Source organism: Chaetodon auriga, chromosome 22 (assembly GCF_051107435.1).
Source record: "Chaetodon auriga isolate fChaAug3 chromosome 22, fChaAug3.hap1, whole genome shotgun sequence".
NCBI classification, from domain to species: Eukaryota; Metazoa; Chordata; class Actinopteri; order Chaetodontiformes; family Chaetodontidae; genus Chaetodon; species Chaetodon auriga.
Genome location: NC_135095.1, coordinates 13708485 through 13726827, shown reverse-complemented (window position 1 = coordinate 13726827; position 18343 = coordinate 13708485). Strand labels below are relative to the sequence as shown.

The following is an 18343-nucleotide window of genomic DNA, read 5'->3' as shown; positions in this document are numbered from 1 at the left end:
TGGAGCCTTAAACGCTCTCACACTCATGTTCCGTTCGAGGCTACGCACAGCACATATTTTTGATCATTTTTCTCATGTCTGGCATATAAATTATGCACTTGGCAGACATCAGATTTTAAATTTGACCCAATTCTAGTCTAAAATAAGCCACGATTATGCTGATTTTACACTCGAGGTGGTGTAAAAACTAATAAAATCTCCTACAGGGCACAACCAGGTGATTGTGTTGTTTACTATGTAAATACACTTTGACGAGAAGGAGACTGAGGCATATTTAATCTGCTGTACTGCCGAAGCACCACTTCAAACACAGCCAATACTGCAGCACAGGACGCACACAGGTCTGATTTAAATGAGACAATGGCGCCCCCTGCCTGTCAACTTACAGACAGCATAACAGAGTGCATTTAAATGAGGGCACAGGACCAGCGGGTTTGTTCAGAAGCATATTAAAACAAGCAGGCAAAGACTGAGAGGGTAATAAATAAGGAAGGAAGAGGGCTGATCGAGCAGCGGCAGCTCTTCATCAGCTGCACCGATTCTCAGTGACTGATGAAGAATGTCTGCAGAAGATTTAAGAGGGAAGAAATTGTGTAAAATATTAATAAGGTGTTTTACGGACTCATTTTACATTTTTTGTTTTCACAGTTTTGCAAAACACCAAGCAAAGGTTCAGGCTCAAATAAAAGTGAGCTGCGACAACACAAGGATGTGCTATATTCACTCTCTTCACCAACCCGGAAAAAAAACTGTAGCTCAAAGCTGCTGTGAAGGTGTGACTTTTGCTGGCTAACATGCTGTATGTGCCAACTACAGTCCTCCAGCCCCAAACACACACACACACACACACACACACACACACACACACGTGAAGGGAAACGATGACAGCAGAGACTCATAATGTGGTGAATAAATCACAATAACAAACACAGCTGTGCACCAATGAGCGGTGTGTTGTCAGCCTAAGCAATGCAACTGCTCACACTGGACCTTCTTCACTGCAACGTGACTTTGGCTTATAAAGGACTTCCACAAAAACTGTACACTGAAAGTAAGACAGGAAGTCACACGCGCTTCAAGTAGCACAACATCATGTGTGCACGTCAGTCCTTTGAATTAATGCCACCCACTTCCTCTGATCGAACGAGAACAGCCTGTAACTTTGTCATAATACTGGAAGACTAACTAATAACAACCCGATTGAAACTGATACTGAACGCTTAGCTGATCCACAGCTGTTCTCCTGTTCTGCATAACAAACTGCAGCATGGTGCAAAGAAAAAACCACTTAACCATCAGATAGAACACGACATGTTTAATCCACACACTCATTCTCACACATTTATTTTAAGAAATTATATTAATATTACAATGTTCATTAAATTAGAACCTTTCAAATGTGGACCCTCCTCTAAACACATATTTACAAATTTCACAGTGGATGTGGTACATTTGGTTATAATATGACAGGAAGTGTCCTCAAAACCCTGTTAATAATCAATTCATTGAAATTAACTCTGAAAAGCAATCAGTAACAGGAAAAGTAAAAAAAAAAATAAAATAAAAAAAAAAGAATAGGTTAATGACGTTAAGGCAGGGAATGGATAATGGAAATTTAGCCCTCCAAAAATCTGGGCTTCCATCAACAACAGTGCAATGATGCGACACTATCACAGCTACGTCCGTGGCCCTTACAGATAGAGAGTGTGACAGCATGCCAATAATCAAAGGTAAGTCCCTTCTAATCAGTGCACTCTACCTAATTCATTCCAATTGCAAGCCCCAGAAAGCATCTACGTAAAGTATCCGAGCAGAGGGAGGAGCGCGAGCTTCACTGTCCAGCTCAGGGGTGAAGTGTCACGCCAGCTCCTCTTTCCTGCTGATATCTTCAGCGGAGGTGTTCTGGTAGGTAAATCTGAACAAAAGGCTTGGAGGTGACGGCTGTAAAATCAGCCCAGAGAAGCATCACCACTGAGAAGTCTCACGCGGACAGGAATGTCAGGAGGGCGAGGTGGACGTCCGAGACGGGAAACGGCGGCGGCGAGAGCTCAGATCAGTCCTGCCTCTGAGGCACGCAGCCCTCCATCTCCAGCACTTCGGGCCATCCCTCGAATTTGTTGGTGTCTGCGCTGTTCTTTATATGCTGGAGGAGGCAAACACAGGCGCTCATAAAACCAAACAGACCCCGCTGCCTTTATGATCCAATGAATACAGCATTCTGTCGCACAAGCACAGGTGCCGGGGTGTGGCAGGTGCTGACAGGTGAAAAGATAAATCACAGAGTCGTTTTTTTACTGCCAACTGATGAGTGTTCTGATGAGCACATACCAATACCCAGAGAGAGATTGTGAACCACAAGTCTTCCGTAGCTTCCAGATTACAAAAGGTTACGCAAGACCGGCGCGTCTTCACGTATAGTCATGTCTCTGCTGCCACATGTATTTAAAGCCTTGGTGACATGAGCCTCAAACACTCCCCCTGAACCCGGCTGGCTCAACCTGCATTTTGACATTTTACCAGTGCAAGTGTGAGGGTGTGTGAGTTCACTGAAAGACATAAGACACAAAGTCTAATTCCTTGTATGTAAAGAATAAGAAAAGACGACTCTGAGAGCACGCTACGCTGACAGCGCACAAAGCTTGAAGCGTGAATGCTGCTGTGACGTGGATGCTTCGCACACACCTTCAACCCGACAGCACGGAAAACAGTTGCTGTCGTCCAGAGTCCCTCCGGCGTTCCTGGGGCCTTTTTACGCCCATGCAGAACGCTGATCTAACACTATCCACATCATCTTATTGGGTGTGTCACATCATTTAATTGGCAGCATTATCAACACAGTTTGAAGTCACCCTGATGACATGAATGCAGCTGCAAAACGTTTGAGTTGCTTCAAGGCATCTGATAAGGAGTTCTGTACTGCAGTTGATTCGCGCACTGTATTCAGCAGAAACTTTGTTTAAAGCGACTCTAAACATTGTGTGGCTCATGTTACCTGCTCAAATGGACTCTTGGTCTTGATGCCTTTCCCTCCGACAAAGATCCAGTTGTCCCTGAAGCCCAGGTTATTGATAGCTGTGCTGCCAAGATCAGCAATTAGCTTCCTGGCTTCATCATTGAGCCTACAGAACAAAGAGGGCAGGTATTATTTCATGGATGACTGAAGCCACTTACATTCATCGTGTCAATCTAAATCGTCTCAGTGAGCGAATGGAGTCCTTACTTTGTTGAGGGATCATCAAATGAGGCCATCATCACGACTGTGCCGTCCTCTATTTCCTTCAGGAATTTAATCAAGGGAGCCACATCTAAACAAGCATTAAACACACATGGTGAACATAATGTGTGTTTTTAAATGTCCAAAACAAAAAGCTTCTGAAACATACTCACCTCCTCCCCACATATCAAACATGTCTGTCTTGATAAGTCCCCCTGTTCTCCCTGTGGAGGGGGGGGAAATGCCAGTTTAGATCACCTTCAGTTTACAGTTTTAATTACCATTTTAATACCATTCATGTGCAATTTTAATTACACACAAGTGTCTTGGCAGTGTTTAAGGGTTAGCATGTGAACCAACCTGATTAACAGGTATTGATAGAAAATCTACGAGTGAAACCACGGGACTCTGCGGGGCCAGAGGCTCATGATTTCTTTTTGAATGGCTCCATTCATCACAGCAGTGTCAGTGTAACACTACTGCAGTGTTATATTACTGTCAGCAGTGGAGTATTTATTGTGCAAATTGGTTCCAAAGTATGAACTCCAGCTCGTAACGTTACCATTGACCAGGGCAATGTTGATTCCTCTCCCCACGTTGTTCTTCACGCCGCTCATTAGTCTAAAACAAAGCCAAGGAGGACAATGAGACATGAGCCCATATGGATGTTTTCACACACACACAGCATATGAGCTTAAGGCAAAGACTTACAAGTTACGTCTTCATGAGAGACGTTGTTGATAAATACTGTACATGAAGAAACACATTAAAAAGAACGCCGACAGATATCATTTATCAAATCTTTGTACACTGCTTATAAATGCTGAACAAAAGAGCTCAAAGGAAGGTGTTAGCTTATCAAGATATATATAAAGAACAGATCCTGGACTTTGTGTACACAGGCTTTCATTGTGCCGCCTTTGCCAAACATTATGACATGCCATTTTAGCAATGTTGATATGTGTACACAATGGATCAGCTTTGACTACAACTAAAGAGTTATATTATAATCCATTAGTCTATTGAGTTAATGTTTTTTTTCTGTCTGTGTTGCTGTCATTGGAGGTGGTCTCCTTGTTTAAAAGCTAAAAAAGCAATTAATCATTTAATCCATAAAACATGTCAAAATGTCTGACAAACAGGTAGCACAAAAAGTCATCCCATGTTTCTGAAAGTTTCAAGATGCCGCAGCACTTACAGCGTGTCCTCCAGGCAGATTCTGGGCCCCACCACACTGGCCGCCCCACTCGCCATCTTGAAGGCGAAGTGTCCAAGCGGACACGGCTTGGATAGCCCACACTTGTACCTGATCGGCTTTGTCGCTGTGAACAGAAAAGACCAATTACACATCAGCCAACAGGTGAAGTACATCAGGTAGGAAGTGTTATGCCTATCCACTAAAAAGCACAGACACATAACAAACAGCAACAATTCAACCTGAACTGTGAACACAGCGCACGAAGCTAAACAGACAACACAAACTATGTAGTGATTTTCTGTTATCTAGATTGGGCTATAACATCTGCACGGTGTAATACGGGCTCTTTATTACCATCCTTTTCTCGGCTGGTATAGAGAGATTAAAAAACAGGGAGGAAATTAAAAAAAAAACATCAGTCAGAGAAAACAATGCCAAAGGATGAAATGATAACAAGTTAAGCATACTTACGGCCATCATTCACTGGCACAGGTCTGGCTGAAAAGCAAAATATACATATGTTAAAGAAGATTTTCAATGGTCGCCTTGTGCGCCATGACACACATCATTAGCTAAACATACCCCCTACCAGTACCTGATTAACAGGTGTCACGTTTCCCTCCCACTTCCCGTTAAGCAGGGCAGGGCCGTATCTGAAGCTGTGATTAGTTTCCTTATGCGAGAAACGTTACTCACACAAAACACTGCTCAGCTTGAAGTCCATGTTAATCTCCAGCAGCTGGAAAGTAAGAAAGACAGCGAGGAGGAATGCAAAGACGAGCGCTGCCAACTTCAAAATACCTGCAAAGACACAGACAGATAGCAGAAACTGTCAGCCTTTAGCAGGCACCATTTTAGCTAATTTAAATTCCACACTATCACTTTTATGGTTTTACAATATTGTGGTTAACGGCAATGCACTTACCGCCAGCCCTGACCATCATGTTGAGCCTCCAGCCTCCTTTTCCACAGCTAACAACCTGCCATGAAAGAACAAGCCACTTGATAGACTTCAGTTATTATCTGTGTCCCTGCGGTTTAGAGAGAGTGTCCTTTAACTTTGGCTGACGATGCTTCGGCCGCTAATAAGTTAGCTGACACATGCAGAGAAAGTTAGTTGGGTAATTTACCGTCACTTTAGCTTTACTGAATTAGTTACTACGAGGTTGTACGCCGTTATAATGCGTACTGTGCGACGCTGCGCATAGCTGAGAAGCTAAACTTTGACAAGCTAGCTAACAGACGTCAAGTGTTAAGTTAGCATTTAACGTTAAAACTGACGCCTGCTGTGTCACTTCACTTCCTCGTCTCTGCCTTAGTTTGCCAACGGACCCCCGAAACGACTCGAGCCGAAATTCACCGGCAACCAAAATGTGGAGGAAACGTTAAAAGGGAGTAACGTTTGCACCTTGCCTACCTGTTCAATCGTCACGGTAACCACCAAACCCGGATGTCCGAATCTGATAGTGGTGTTTCATGCAATGACATCTGAGCTGGACAGAGGGAGAGGAGAAGGTAAGAGGTACCACTCTGTCGGAAAAACCGAAGACCAACAAGCGAGTGTTTATTCATTCTTTTAAATAAACATTTATTTACAGCATAGAACATAAAAAAAAAACATTTCAACAATCTAAATTCTACATGAAATGCCACATTCATAAAGACCAGACCATAATAAAAGCAAAAACATTTCCTTTACAAGAATGTTTCGTTCATTAAACATGAGAATTAGGCGTTATTTCAACTTTTATTTAGTTAGTTATGTAGTTTATACTTGTTACTGTAAATTTGCATTGTGTGTGACATACATCACCAATAACATTATTAAAAATAAATTCATTTGTTCTCCACAACAATCCCATATTAGATGTGAAATGTTTCCTGTTTGTGCTTTCAGAATTATAAATACATACCACATGTTCTCAATAAACGATAAAAGTGTGAAAACGTTCAGCCATGATCCCTGTATGTACAAAGCCCATTAAAATCTGCTTTTCCCATCTGTGAATTAGCATTTAAATTTGATATTTGCAAAATCTTATGGCTAATCTAACATTATAATATTAGATTATGTTATCGGCATTTTTTTTCTATAGTTCACTTCCTGTTGCTTTTGTGCCGGAGTAGTAGCAGTTTTAAGAGTGAGACATCAGATTAATAATCTATCTTTGTGTCCGTCAACGCTTCCTCATTTTTCTTCTTCTCTGTTTAATTCGTAACAGATGGGACATGTCACAGCGCCACCAGTGTCCTCTGATGGACAAGAAACTTCGATAAACTTAGTCTGCATTTAACCCGATCGTGGCACATTTTAGACCACAGCATACACAGTATAAAGACACATGATAACGAGCTGCATGTTGTTTGGCGTTTCTGTTTTTGTTTCTGTTTTTGTTTTTGTCTTGTTTTTGTTTTTTTACAAATGCACATTTTCAGGATTGTCTTGTTTGTTTTCACATTGACAAAGTAAAAAGTTGGTGCAGCACAGAGTAAAATTAAAATAAAAAACACTGTACAAATCAAAGAGTATGTGAAGTAAAGTGATGAAATGAAGTAAGCTCAATAAATTAAGACATTTTCATGCTTGTCATTCAAATCTTCAGAATTTTGCCAGGAAGGGTGCTCCCATCAAAACATCCGGGATAAGTCCAGCAAAATTCTGTCAGCAGTCTTTTTCAGCACAGCTGCTTTCAATCGTTAATGTTTAGTGCATCCATTAAAATGTGTCATGTGTCAGTCAATAAGATCCTGTCAAGAAAAGGACAAAAAAAAAAGTGTCAGTGAACATGGGAGAATCACACCGCCTGAAAGTTTTTATAAGCTCATAACAACACAAAAATTAAAAATAATAGTGCTAAATCACTCCTACATCATCTGAGTCCTGCTGGCAGGCCATGCCATTGCTGTTGGTGGCGTTTTCAGGATCAGCTGTGATGCCATTATCATCATCATGGATTCGGAGGTTGGAGAAACGATACACTGGTGTCCTGCAGAGGGTGACATTAAACCACAGTGGTCAGCTGATGTCAGGCGCATGAAGGTGTACACCCAGCACAGATGTGCGTCTAGCTCACCTGTTTCTGTAAACCACCCTCTTAACAGCAAAGATGGCGGAAATGACAGCTACCAGGACGATGACTCCTGCTCCTGCACACACCAGGATCAACACCAGCCTCTCTCGCTGGAAAAACACATGCAACAGCTGTTATGGTCCTGAAAGCTACACATGAACAATTGCACCTTAGAAAGAGCAAAAGATCTACTGACCGGTGTGTCAAAGTGTGTGACTGGAGACGAAGACCTGGCAGGCGGTCCAGGGCTGGGTTTAACACCACAGGGCTTGATGACCGTCTGCACCGCGAGCTGGGGAGTAAACCCCCCCTCACACCTATCACTCGCGACCTTTCGGTACCTGCAGATACAGTCAGAAGTGTGTGAGTATGCACAGGAGGTGTGTGTGTTCATGTGCAAGACGGAGTGAGCGTGATTACCCTGTCAGAAGCTCGTCCTCCTCTCCGTTCAGACAGAGCTCCAGGGTTTTATTTGCAGCGCTGGACTGTCTCACACACTCCGAGGTGTTCACATGACGATTGTAACCGTAGTCACTGTTGAAAAGGACAGGTTAGAGCATCACAAAGGAATACTAACTGGGAGTTAACTGTGGCGTAATATCTTCATAGTCCTCATGAAATAAACAAACTGACGTACCATAAGTAATCGTCTCTGGTGCACAGGCAGGGGCTTTGCTTCTTGCTCACCACAAAGCCTCGTCCATTCCTGCACACAGATTGTTTCTTCAGCCTCCTGTAAGTCTCTTTGACACCCAGGACGCAGCCGTCTCTCTCCAAGTCTCCTCCATCTGTAGAATGAGCCAACCACTCCTCGTAGTCCTGCTCCTTACCTGATGATTACGCCCGGCAGAATACACCTGTTACTGACTAGTGTTTCAACGTGTCAAGTAGACTGACACGCAAAATGCCCCCAGCGTACCCAAACGCTTCCCGGAGCTAAATTCCATTCAAGCTGAGCAGAAGAAACTATTAAAGCTGCAGAAATATTGTCAGGGTTTCTCCATAACATGAAACACTGGTGACTGTCATCAGATTCTGAGGCACCTGAGCTGAGTCCCGCCCCCCCCCCCCCCCCCCTTCGAAACCAGTGAAAAATATCCAAACAAAAATCTCCCATATGAAATAATCCAAACTGCTCCAAGTTGAGCATAAAAGCATGTGTTCCTGTGAGATCCCATCCCTCAATATAAGAAGCTGATTGAAAAAATATGTTTCCAATGACATGAAAGACAAGCAGAAGACTTGACAGCAGAATGTGAAATTGTTCGACGCTCTGGATGCCTTTTTGGCCCAACTGTCTTATGTTTGTACACTTGCCAGTTTGTAAAACCTAGAGAGCAAAGAGAGGAACATAGAGCCTAAGTCATCGTTTTCAGGACTTATGGAAAAGTTCTGGAAAGTTTCAGCTTGTGGGTTGTTATGTATGTGTAACAGAAAACTGCTGTAAGGCTCCACCTGACTGGAGACGATGCCCACGGCGGTAACATGCCGTGTAAAGGCGTGGCGAGCCCAGGGGAGAACAGATAGTTTTAAGACAGAGTTATGGCATCTTGACTCACACTCTCTTGTAATGAGGCTCTGGAAGTCAATGGTGACGGCCACCCACATGGGCTGGCCGTCCTCCTCAGGCCGGAAGCCCCACACGCTGACGTTCATGGCCTTGGTCCCCGGCTCGGATGCCAGGCCCGCGAAGAAGAAGGGCTGCTCGGTGAAGTTGTAGGACTTCCAGCACTGGCCCTCGTCTGTGGAGAACCTGGTGATGAGACATGGCAGCAGAAGCACGGTGACTTTACATATAAGCACATTCTGCCTGCGATTCCCAAGTAAAACAAACTATCTGCTCAGTACTTGATAGTTTTGACTTGTCTCTCACGCTGGGCCTCCACAGCCACAATGAGGCCCCCAGAGTCCAATATGCTGTAGTGGTGAGGACCCCTCAGTGTCCCCTTCCAGTTATAACCCCCGTCTGAGGAGACAAACACATCTGGGTGCTGAGATGATGACAGAGAGTCGCCCACAGTGCCTGGAGAAGAGAGGAGGTCATTACATTCAATTTAAGTTAAATGCATTTATGACCGATTATATGAACGAGAGACTGGCTCAGAGATGTTTAGTTGATGCAGGGTGCAGCTAAAGTTTGACACCATTTGTTCTGTGTATCAAAAGAATAATTACCATGAGCGATAACCAGGCCGATAGCAGTCGGCTCGGACAGAGCCAGCATGGGAACGATGTGGTTGTTGCGACTGTGCTCTCCGTGAATATGAAGGTTGCACTGACGTAAAACACACAGAGAAAGTTTAAGAGACTAACATGCAGAATATAATGTTAATGCCAAGCCTGGGATTAGATTTTCCTCGGTGTAACATACATTCTGGACTTGCTCTTCGCAGTCCACATTCTCAGGTTTGTTCAGTTGCCTCCATGTCCCTCCTCTATTAAAGGAAATGACGGATCTTATGCGGCCATCTGCAACAAAACACGTCATGCATTCATCTTTATTTCATCAAAATGAAAAAGTGTGTGTGTGTGTGTTGGAAGGCCAGACACACATGCTGCAAACCCTACCATCGTCCAGTTTGTTGGTGAGGTAGACTCCTCTCAGTGACGTTATGTTGGTGAAATCACTTTTCCTCTGCCCGTCAAACAGGTGGCGCTCCAGCGATTTGGAGAACAGGATACCGCGGTCATCTGACGTGTACATAGTCCCAAAGAAGGTGTCTGTGGTGAAACAGAGGAGAGAAATGACGGAGTGTTTGAGTAACAGGGAGCCCAGATTATTAGCAGTGTCTGTGTCATGTTGATGGCAAACCACATTATATCCTGATGCAAAGCAGATGTTGTTACTCATGTTTTCTTACTTTTATTGGAGACACAGAAGCTACTGAAAGTGATTCTTCTTTCAGTTTTCCCACCATTGTACAACCTGCCAGTGCCATAACATATATTAGAAATCCTCCACCAACCAGTCAAGTTGCTCTTTAGACCCACGTCTGTCCACACTCATATTACATATGTAGTGAAGACTTTGAAGGAATTTAATAAACAGCATAAAGTGTATTTTTGGCGATCATCACTGTACTGACATGTCTGATTCCAGTGAATAATCTGCAGTGAGGAACATGCTTCCAAAACAAAAAATGCCTGTCTCTGATTGAACGCAGTGAGGATTTCCTGCTGTTAGATGCCCTCACGGAGAATCAGCACCTGGGAACGGCTGACGCAAACCTTTCAGCATCAGCACGACAACAACAAGTCATCATCAATCATATTTTAGCTGTGTGAAGCTCGCACTCGCGTCAGCTAAAGCCATGAAGGGCGAGCTGAGCTGAGGGAGGTGGTGGACGTGGTTTACTTTTTCAGTGTGTGTGTGTGTGTGTGTGTGTGCGTGCGTGCGCTTGTGTTACACCCTGATCCCAAGATATGTTTGTCAGCTTTTGCAGTGTAAACTAAATCTCCCTCCCTCCAGCCAACAAAAGATAAAGCCCCTCTCCCCCTTATCTCCCCTATTTATCTCAGCAGTGCAACAGTCCCATCAGCTGACCCATGCAGCACTGAAGCCGGGCTAAGAGAAATAAAATAATAAGGTGAAGCAGAAATAGACATGAATAAGAAAGAGGGACTGAGTGGGAAGGAAAGCATGGGGGAGGCGGGGGAGAGAAAGGAACAAAGACCGGGCAGCTGGGCTCGCAGGCACAAACACACACTCGGTATGATGGAATGATTTGTCAGCAGCGCCGAGAACTTGTGAAACCAGTCCGGCCTTTACCGTTGAGCTTTTCCATTACAACAAAAGGGGCTGAGAGAGCTATAAATTCTGCCGCGCTGTCCTCACAACACGGGCACATTCGCAAATATGTGTCAGGAGTGTTTTCAAAGTCGCCTTTGTGCAGGTGAGCAGGTGAGAACGGGTGCGTGTGTTTTCGCCTGTTACCTCCCGGGTTGTCCACGTGCATGAAGAGCATATCTTCATCTCCATCCAGGATGGAGTAGAACTGCACACACACACACACACACACACACACACACACACACATCGAGGGAGAGAGAGGAAACATGTGGGTGAGAAAATCTGGACTTGCAAATAAAAAAAACAACAACTTTGTGATGACTAATTTAATCGTTGCTGTAAACCTTGTCTAATCACCGTGAGAGAGAGTGTGTGTTTGTGCTGTAAACAAGATGTAGTGTGTGTGTGTGTGTGTGTGTGTGTGGGTGTTTCAACACAACAGATGTGTGTTTAGCCGGTGTTGAAAAAGGAAATGTCGCCATTGATGTTTTTACTTGCAGCGAACTGACCTCGATGACAGCCAGAAACCAAAAGCATGTGTGTGTCTGTGTGTGTGTATGTGTGTGTGTGTGTGTGTGTGTGTAACTGAAGGACTTCACAGGAGAGACTAAAACCTTCCCAACTCCACGTCTGACGGTCGGAGAGACGTGACGGGGGAGATAATTAAGTGAACATCTGAAGTATTTCAAGATGAGTGCCAATATCTGACAGAAAAGGCACAAAAGAAACAGCAGACCAAGAAAAACTGGAAGGCCAACAGTCCACTCACTCAAATCTCCAAGCACAAACTTCACAGTTCGTGTTACTGCTTCTTTTCCTGAAGCGTAAAGTTCAAACATGTTTCCTGAACGTCTCTGGTGGAGTTTACAGCACATTCACTTTTGGACATTAGTCAGAGCATAACCGTAACGACTGCTCTGCTCTGAGTGGGCGACCCCACAGGATAACTGGTAGCCATGAATCTGGATCGTGTTGGATCGGCTTTGATTTGTCGCTATTGAACTTTACTGCCATCTACTGGATTTTAAGATGTATGTCAGTTATTTCGCCACGGACAACTATTTCGCAATTTTGATACTTGACAGTTTTTGATGATTTTAACGAATATTAGCCAAACGTCAAGTTAAAGACGCTAACCAGGCTCGGCGATGTGGCCAATTTAAAACTCGACGATCACACTCACTCAAAAATTAAACCTGGGTCTTACTTTCGTGATCATAACCAATAGAAACGATGAAACAAAATGACAAAAATAAGACTGAAGTTGGACAAGAAGTTCTCCTTTTCCTCACCTGCTCGGTGGAGGCCGAGGGCAGCAGCGCTTGGCTGAAGGTGTCTCCTTGGTCCGATGAGAAATACATGACGCGAGGGGATCTCTGGGAAACAAACGCAGCGCTGCGTAAACACTTAAAGGAACGTCATGCAGACACCAGCGTGTGTGTGTGTGTGTGTGTGTGTTGACGCTTCTTACCAAATCCTCCATCACAGAGAAGAAGAGAAAGGCTCCGATGTAGCCGAAGCTGTAGATGTCCTCATGGATGGTGGTGAAGGTCTTCCCCAGATCCGTCGTCCTCTTCAGCACCAAATCCCCCCTCTCATCTGCCTCAACTACGGCAACAAGAATGAGGCATCACACACATTAATGAGCTTGTTTTGGGAAGTTTTGGGAAGTACCTTTTCTGTTTTGTTGGGGGAAGTTTTTTCTCATCTGGACTGGGGGTCTAACAATAGACATTTTAAAGCCATCTGGGCCCTATTTGTGATTTCAGGCTGACCACAAGCTCATTTTGAGAAACTGAGCTGAAGACTGAGGAGCTCCGTCCTGGAATCAGTCCTGATCCTGTCAATGATTATCAGCCACAGCATTTTTGATGGATCAAAGCTGGATCCACGTTGGTGAATCCAGACCAACCTCTGCTTAAAGTGTCTGACATCCTCCCCTCCGATCAGAGAAAGGGGTGTCCGAAAATGAGATATACACCATAAACTGCCTTTGGATGCCCAATAATATCTATTCTTTTTTTTTTACAGCCATACGATGCTGTTTATTTTTCATATTAGATTAAATTTATTGCACGTGTCAGGTTTCTCTGACGTTTTTTATTACAGACAAACACTTGTAATACAGTCTGTGTTTGTCCTTCAGATCCAATCACTGCTCACATCTTTTTCAAGCTCTTTGTGATCATGAAAGTGGATTTCTTGCAGCTTCTTACCTGTGTCTACTTGACTGTAGCTGAAGAACAAATTATTGCCAGCCCCCCTGATGGAAAGAGGAAGTTCACAACATGTCACAAACACCCAAAGATGTCGCAACCATTTACACATAACTTCTTCAGAAAAACACATGCTTCACATGGAGAGCAATTTGGAAAACATTCCAGTCAATATTGTACAGTATAAACACGCTTCATCTAACTCACTTTAAGACACTGGGATTCGGTGTGTGGTTTTGTTTCCTGTTTATGCTCACCATGAGAAAGAATGCACTCCATCATGAACTTTTGTCCACTTGGCACCAAAGTCCAGAGAGAGCCAGAGGCCGCCCTGCAAGTCAGGAAGGAACAGAGGAATGTTTACCTTTGCTTCAAGGTGTGTTCTTCATGTGTGCGAGCGCATAATGCCACAAGGGTTTTCAGCCAAGGATACAGCAAAGGAGACCCCGTGACCTTGAAGATCGGGCCATGTGACTCACATCGATGCTGAGGGCCACCAGGTAGTCCGGGTTGAGGAAGTGGTACGTGATTGGCTGAGCCAGGTGGAAGGGCAGTTGGATGAACTTGAAGGTCGCACCGGCATCCCTGGAGGTGAAGATGATCCCGCCTCGGTGGTCCACCACCGGCACGTCTGCTGTCAGTATAACCTGTCAATTAAAATCGATTATTGAATTTTCACTGCTGTTCCATCAAAGGACGACTATTTTTCTGTGTAAACAAAAAAGTCTTTTTATGTTTTCTAACAAAAACCAGTCCACAAAAACCCTGACTCTCAAGAGCAAGAAGCAACATTATGTGGGGGACAAAAAGCTGAAAACAATAAAGAGAAAGAGAAAAAAAACAACAACCCCAAATTGTTTCATGATGCTGTTATTGGAAAAAAAAATCTACGCTTCAGTGCATTCATGTGGGTGCATTTACGAATTTGTCAGCCACAACACTGTGAGGACAAAAAAGAAAGTGTTTTTGACGGTGAAGATGTGACACAAGCAGGTTAGACAGCGGAGCAGCGTGAGAGATGTCTTCACACTTAAGTGAGGCAACATCACACACTCCTCCCCCATGTAGAAACATGCAACACAGTTAGCCAACTGTCAGACACAAAGCTGTGGAACACACTACCTGCAGAATCACTGAGACCAGCCCGCTAAATATTTGGATTACTAGTAATCAGTGGCTTTAGTTTCCTTCTTATATTGTGCATTTTTATCCTTATCCTATCTTATTTTCATTATTACTATCAAGTGGGTTTTACAGCTTTTATGTCTTGTTATGTGAAGCACCTGGTGCATGGGATTTCTCTGTTGAAAAGCCCTTTGAGCTGCATTTCTTTATCATTGTTTAAAGTAACTGTAGCTGCCCTGCTGGTAACTTACAGAGCCCCCTGGTCCCACACTGACTCCAAACTCCTCCCGGATGAAGGTGTTGTTGATCCGATGGGAAATGTCATGGAAAGATTTTCCATAATCCGTGCTGATGAGAGAAAGAAAGTCCGGTTTTTACTGTGTGTTGGGTGAGCTGGACGTGCTGCTCATGTTACCCTGCACGTCTGATACTAACTCACCTTCGATAAAGTCGTGAGGAGCCTCCTTCGAAAAAAGAGTCTATTGGAGCACTAAATGTTGACAGCACCAGGACGACCTAGGAAAGCAGACGTGATGAAAAATGATCAATTAAGAGGGTCCGCACAGATTGAAGTTATCATTTCAATTTGAAGGTGATGGGGGTTTTTTTCTGCTTCTACGAATGAAGGTTAAAAAATATTTCTAGGCCAAGTTTTCAATGAAAAGTGAAACAGCTGCGGTGCTGTAATACTGAGGTACTCACTCCTGTGCCATCGCCCACCCATGTGAGAATCACATAGGAGCCGTCATCACCGTTAAACCCTGTCTAGGTGACAGAGAGAGGAGATACTCACACATATGGCAGCATCACCTCTAAGGTTAAAAACACATCACATAATAATCATAATCACATAATTTCCTTGCCAAAGGGGATTAATGGATCTGACAGACATGATGTTTAGTGGTTGATCACCAGTCACCACTTTGCACAAATGTCATTTAGTCTCAAATTTAGTCTTAAAATCATTTTTTTTGTGTCTTAATTCCACTTGTTTTTATTGTAGTTTCACCTATTTGCATATTTGTTTGTTTGTTTTTTAATGAAAAATCATGGATATTATGACACAATGCAAAAAATAAATAAATAAAGCAAGAAAAATGTAATTTCCTGTCGTAGAAACAAGTTTATCTGTGTTGATTTTCCATGTTTAATAAAGCTCATTAGTGCAGGATTCTGTTCACCACGCCCTTCCTTGCTTCAGAACAGTGTCACGAAACTCAAACACACCTCACCTCATGCGTATTGTGGTCCAGGACCTGGTGCTCGGCGGGGGTGAGGGGGGTCCGGCAGAGGGTGAAGGGTGGACCATGAGAAGGTCTCGAGGTGCCTGAGGAGCCGCTGATATCCCTCCTGGGGCGTGCGCGAGCCCGGCCCTGGCTCTCATCCTGCTGAGTCCGGTGGAAAGTCATCGTCCTCCCCCCACGGCTTCTGCCCTCAGCACCCAACAGCAGGACGCCCGCCGCGCTCAGGACCACAAGTCTCCAGATCATATCAGAAGCGAAGAAATGAGGGGACCTCACTAAAAAGTACCAGTGACCCAAAAGCCTGCCTATACTGACTGTTATTAGAGTTGCGCTGTAAAGGCAAGTCGGGGTGGGACGTGCTTGGACGGGTCATTAACATAAAAAGTGCTGTGTGAAGTGGTGCGTCCTCCGCCAGCAGGTGTGTCTGCCCGCATCCAGGTGACCTGAGCTGCTGGGAGGATTAACATTTCAAGTGTTTTTGATGGAAACGCGCCTTGTGCCCGTTTGCAACCAATGCAAGTAAGGAGGAAAGCTTGGGACTGAGAGGATAACGCGTGATGCGTTAAATGTCGTCAAAAACTTTGGAGTTACCAAAGGCGGAAAAATGCGACAAAAAGGAGAAGTTCTTGCGCGCTCTGCAATGAAACGAGGGGTGGATGCAGCACAACAGAGTGGTTTTCCTGTTGTATTTGTAGTTGGCAAACCGAACGCAAGAGGACGTCATGTATTCACTGATAATGTTAGCTCCTTGAACTCTCAGTCAAGTGTCAGTGTTGCTCATACTTGCGCTTTTACGCACGACAAAATGATTATTGTTCCTGCAGTGCAGCTGTAATGTCTTTAAAACCAGAACCTGAAACTCAAACGAACAATATGTGTTTGAAGCCACCTCTTTCCAAGACATCAGAGGACCCTGCAGACAGCGATGTGAGCTGTGCCACGGATGAGGCGCAGCTGTTTTGCCGCGGGCTGATCTTGAAATCCAGCTGTTTAATTTTATCCTACTACCGTGGAAACTGATTAACTTCAGTGCTGAGTTTATGTCTTTTTACTCTGACTGTAGGTCGGATATGTGTGCCTAAATACAGTGCTAGGTGGCGTGAGACAGATTAACTATGAAACTTCTTCTGGTTGCCTTAATTAGTGTAATCAACATATAAAATGAAAATGGTTCATCTCACATATTTGCAACCACCCCCTGCGTGTTTATATCACAGAGATACTGCTTGAGTCAATTTGACCTAGCAGTCAAACTGGAGGTAAAAGGGTGTCAGAAATGTCAGACTGTTTCTTTCTTTGCAACTGTGAGACATATTTCACCCCAGTCTCACACACACACACACACACACACACACACACACAGAGAGAGAGAGAGAGAGAGAGAAGGGAGAGAGAGTGCAGGTGTTATGACTTTTGACGGGAATCATTTATGTTCTCGTGGGAAATCATTGCTGTTCCTGACAAATGAACATAACAGGAGGGTTAATTATTATTTTTATTTTGTAGAGCAGGAAGATGAAGAGGAAACCACAGCGAGAATGACTCACCTCACTTTTACATTTTTGACCCTTTAAACCGGAATGAAATTTATTCGTAGTTCAGCTCATATACACTGTAATCTTATCCAGATGTTTAATTTTTCAAATAATATGAGCCCCAATTAGGGACCAAAGCATATAATTACAGCCCATTTGTTATAGGTCTGTTGGTTACATGCTGGTAAGAGGAAGGGAAACCGCGCATAAAAGGAGAAGAGGTCAAATCAGTTGAAGTTGAAAAGTGCCTCTTTGTGAGAACCAGTGATGGCGCGTTATGTCAAAACATAAAACATGTTGGCCTTGTTATGACTCACCTCGGGTGACTGTGTTGGTGTGCGGGATGTGAGTACGTGCCAGTCTTACGGCTGTAACCCCAGATGGGGAAAATGCTTCAAAGCAAGCTGGCAGGCTTCCTCGCCCTTGGGGCAGAGGGAAGACTGCAAAACAGAGGACAATGGCAGATGTCCCCTGGGGAGGGCTTCGTGTGGCTGTTTAGTCTGTTTTGTTTTTAGCTGCTTAATTGCGCAAAAATTCCTCCAAGTCCTGACATAATGCTGAATCCTACACTTTCCAAAATATCATCGGTTTGTAGCACTCTGGAACTTGCCAAAAACATGAAATATTTCTGTATGGGTCATATGTAGCAGATTTGGAAGGCTCTGACAAACATTGTCGTCTTGCCAAAGATCGAGAAACTCTTAAATGTGTTATTTTGAAACACAGCCCAGATATTAGACTGGGACCAAAACGGAAGACTTATTCACAACAACTTTTGTGGCGCATAGGTCAGCTGAGGTGTGTGTAGAGAGGAGACGTGTACCGGACTGGCCGCTCCTGCAGCCTGTACGCACAGGGCGCAGCAGGCTCAGATGCGTCCCATGCCACTGATGAATACTTCCCTGCAGGCCTGGAGACGGAAAACACAGAGCAAAAAGCAAGTCAAACCA

The 18343-nt window shown here is 44.1% G+C and overlaps 2 protein-coding genes across 2 annotated transcripts; both read right to left on the bottom strand.

Moving 5' to 3' along the window:
* Nucleotides 1-1300: 1300 nt before the first annotated feature.
* Nucleotides 1301-5905, bottom strand: fam3c (FAM3 metabolism regulating signaling molecule C). Its single transcript, XM_076722560.1, has 10 exons — nt 5830-5905; nt 5338-5392; nt 5109-5213; nt 4884-4910; nt 4413-4536; nt 3777-3835; nt 3388-3438; nt 3221-3305; nt 2993-3119; nt 1301-2143 (listed from the first exon to the last, which is right to left on the bottom strand). The coding sequence occupies exons 2-10, from the start codon at nt 5354-5356 to the stop codon at nt 2054-2056; spliced, it is 687 nt and encodes a 228-aa protein (XP_076578675.1). The 5' UTR covers nt 5357-5392; nt 5830-5905; the 3' UTR covers nt 1301-2053.
* A 235-nt stretch (nt 5906-6140) lies between these two features.
* On the bottom strand, nt 6141-16137 carry LOC143315093 (sortilin). The gene is made up of 21 exons (XM_076722559.1): nt 15847-16137; nt 15317-15379; nt 15054-15130; nt 14866-14962; nt 13969-14136; nt 13747-13820; nt 13490-13536; nt 12745-12881; nt 12566-12649; nt 11418-11478; nt 10052-10204; nt 9855-9952; nt 9659-9758; nt 9332-9506; nt 9043-9236; nt 8121-8313; nt 7904-8017; nt 7680-7824; nt 7487-7593; nt 7282-7399; nt 6141-7160 (listed from the first exon to the last, which is right to left on the bottom strand). Exons 1-21 carry the CDS (start codon nt 16102-16104, stop codon nt 7146-7148), a joined length of 2478 nt encoding a protein of 825 aa, XP_076578674.1. The 5' UTR covers nt 16105-16137; the 3' UTR covers nt 6141-7145.
* Nucleotides 16138-18343: the final 2206 nt, after the last annotated feature.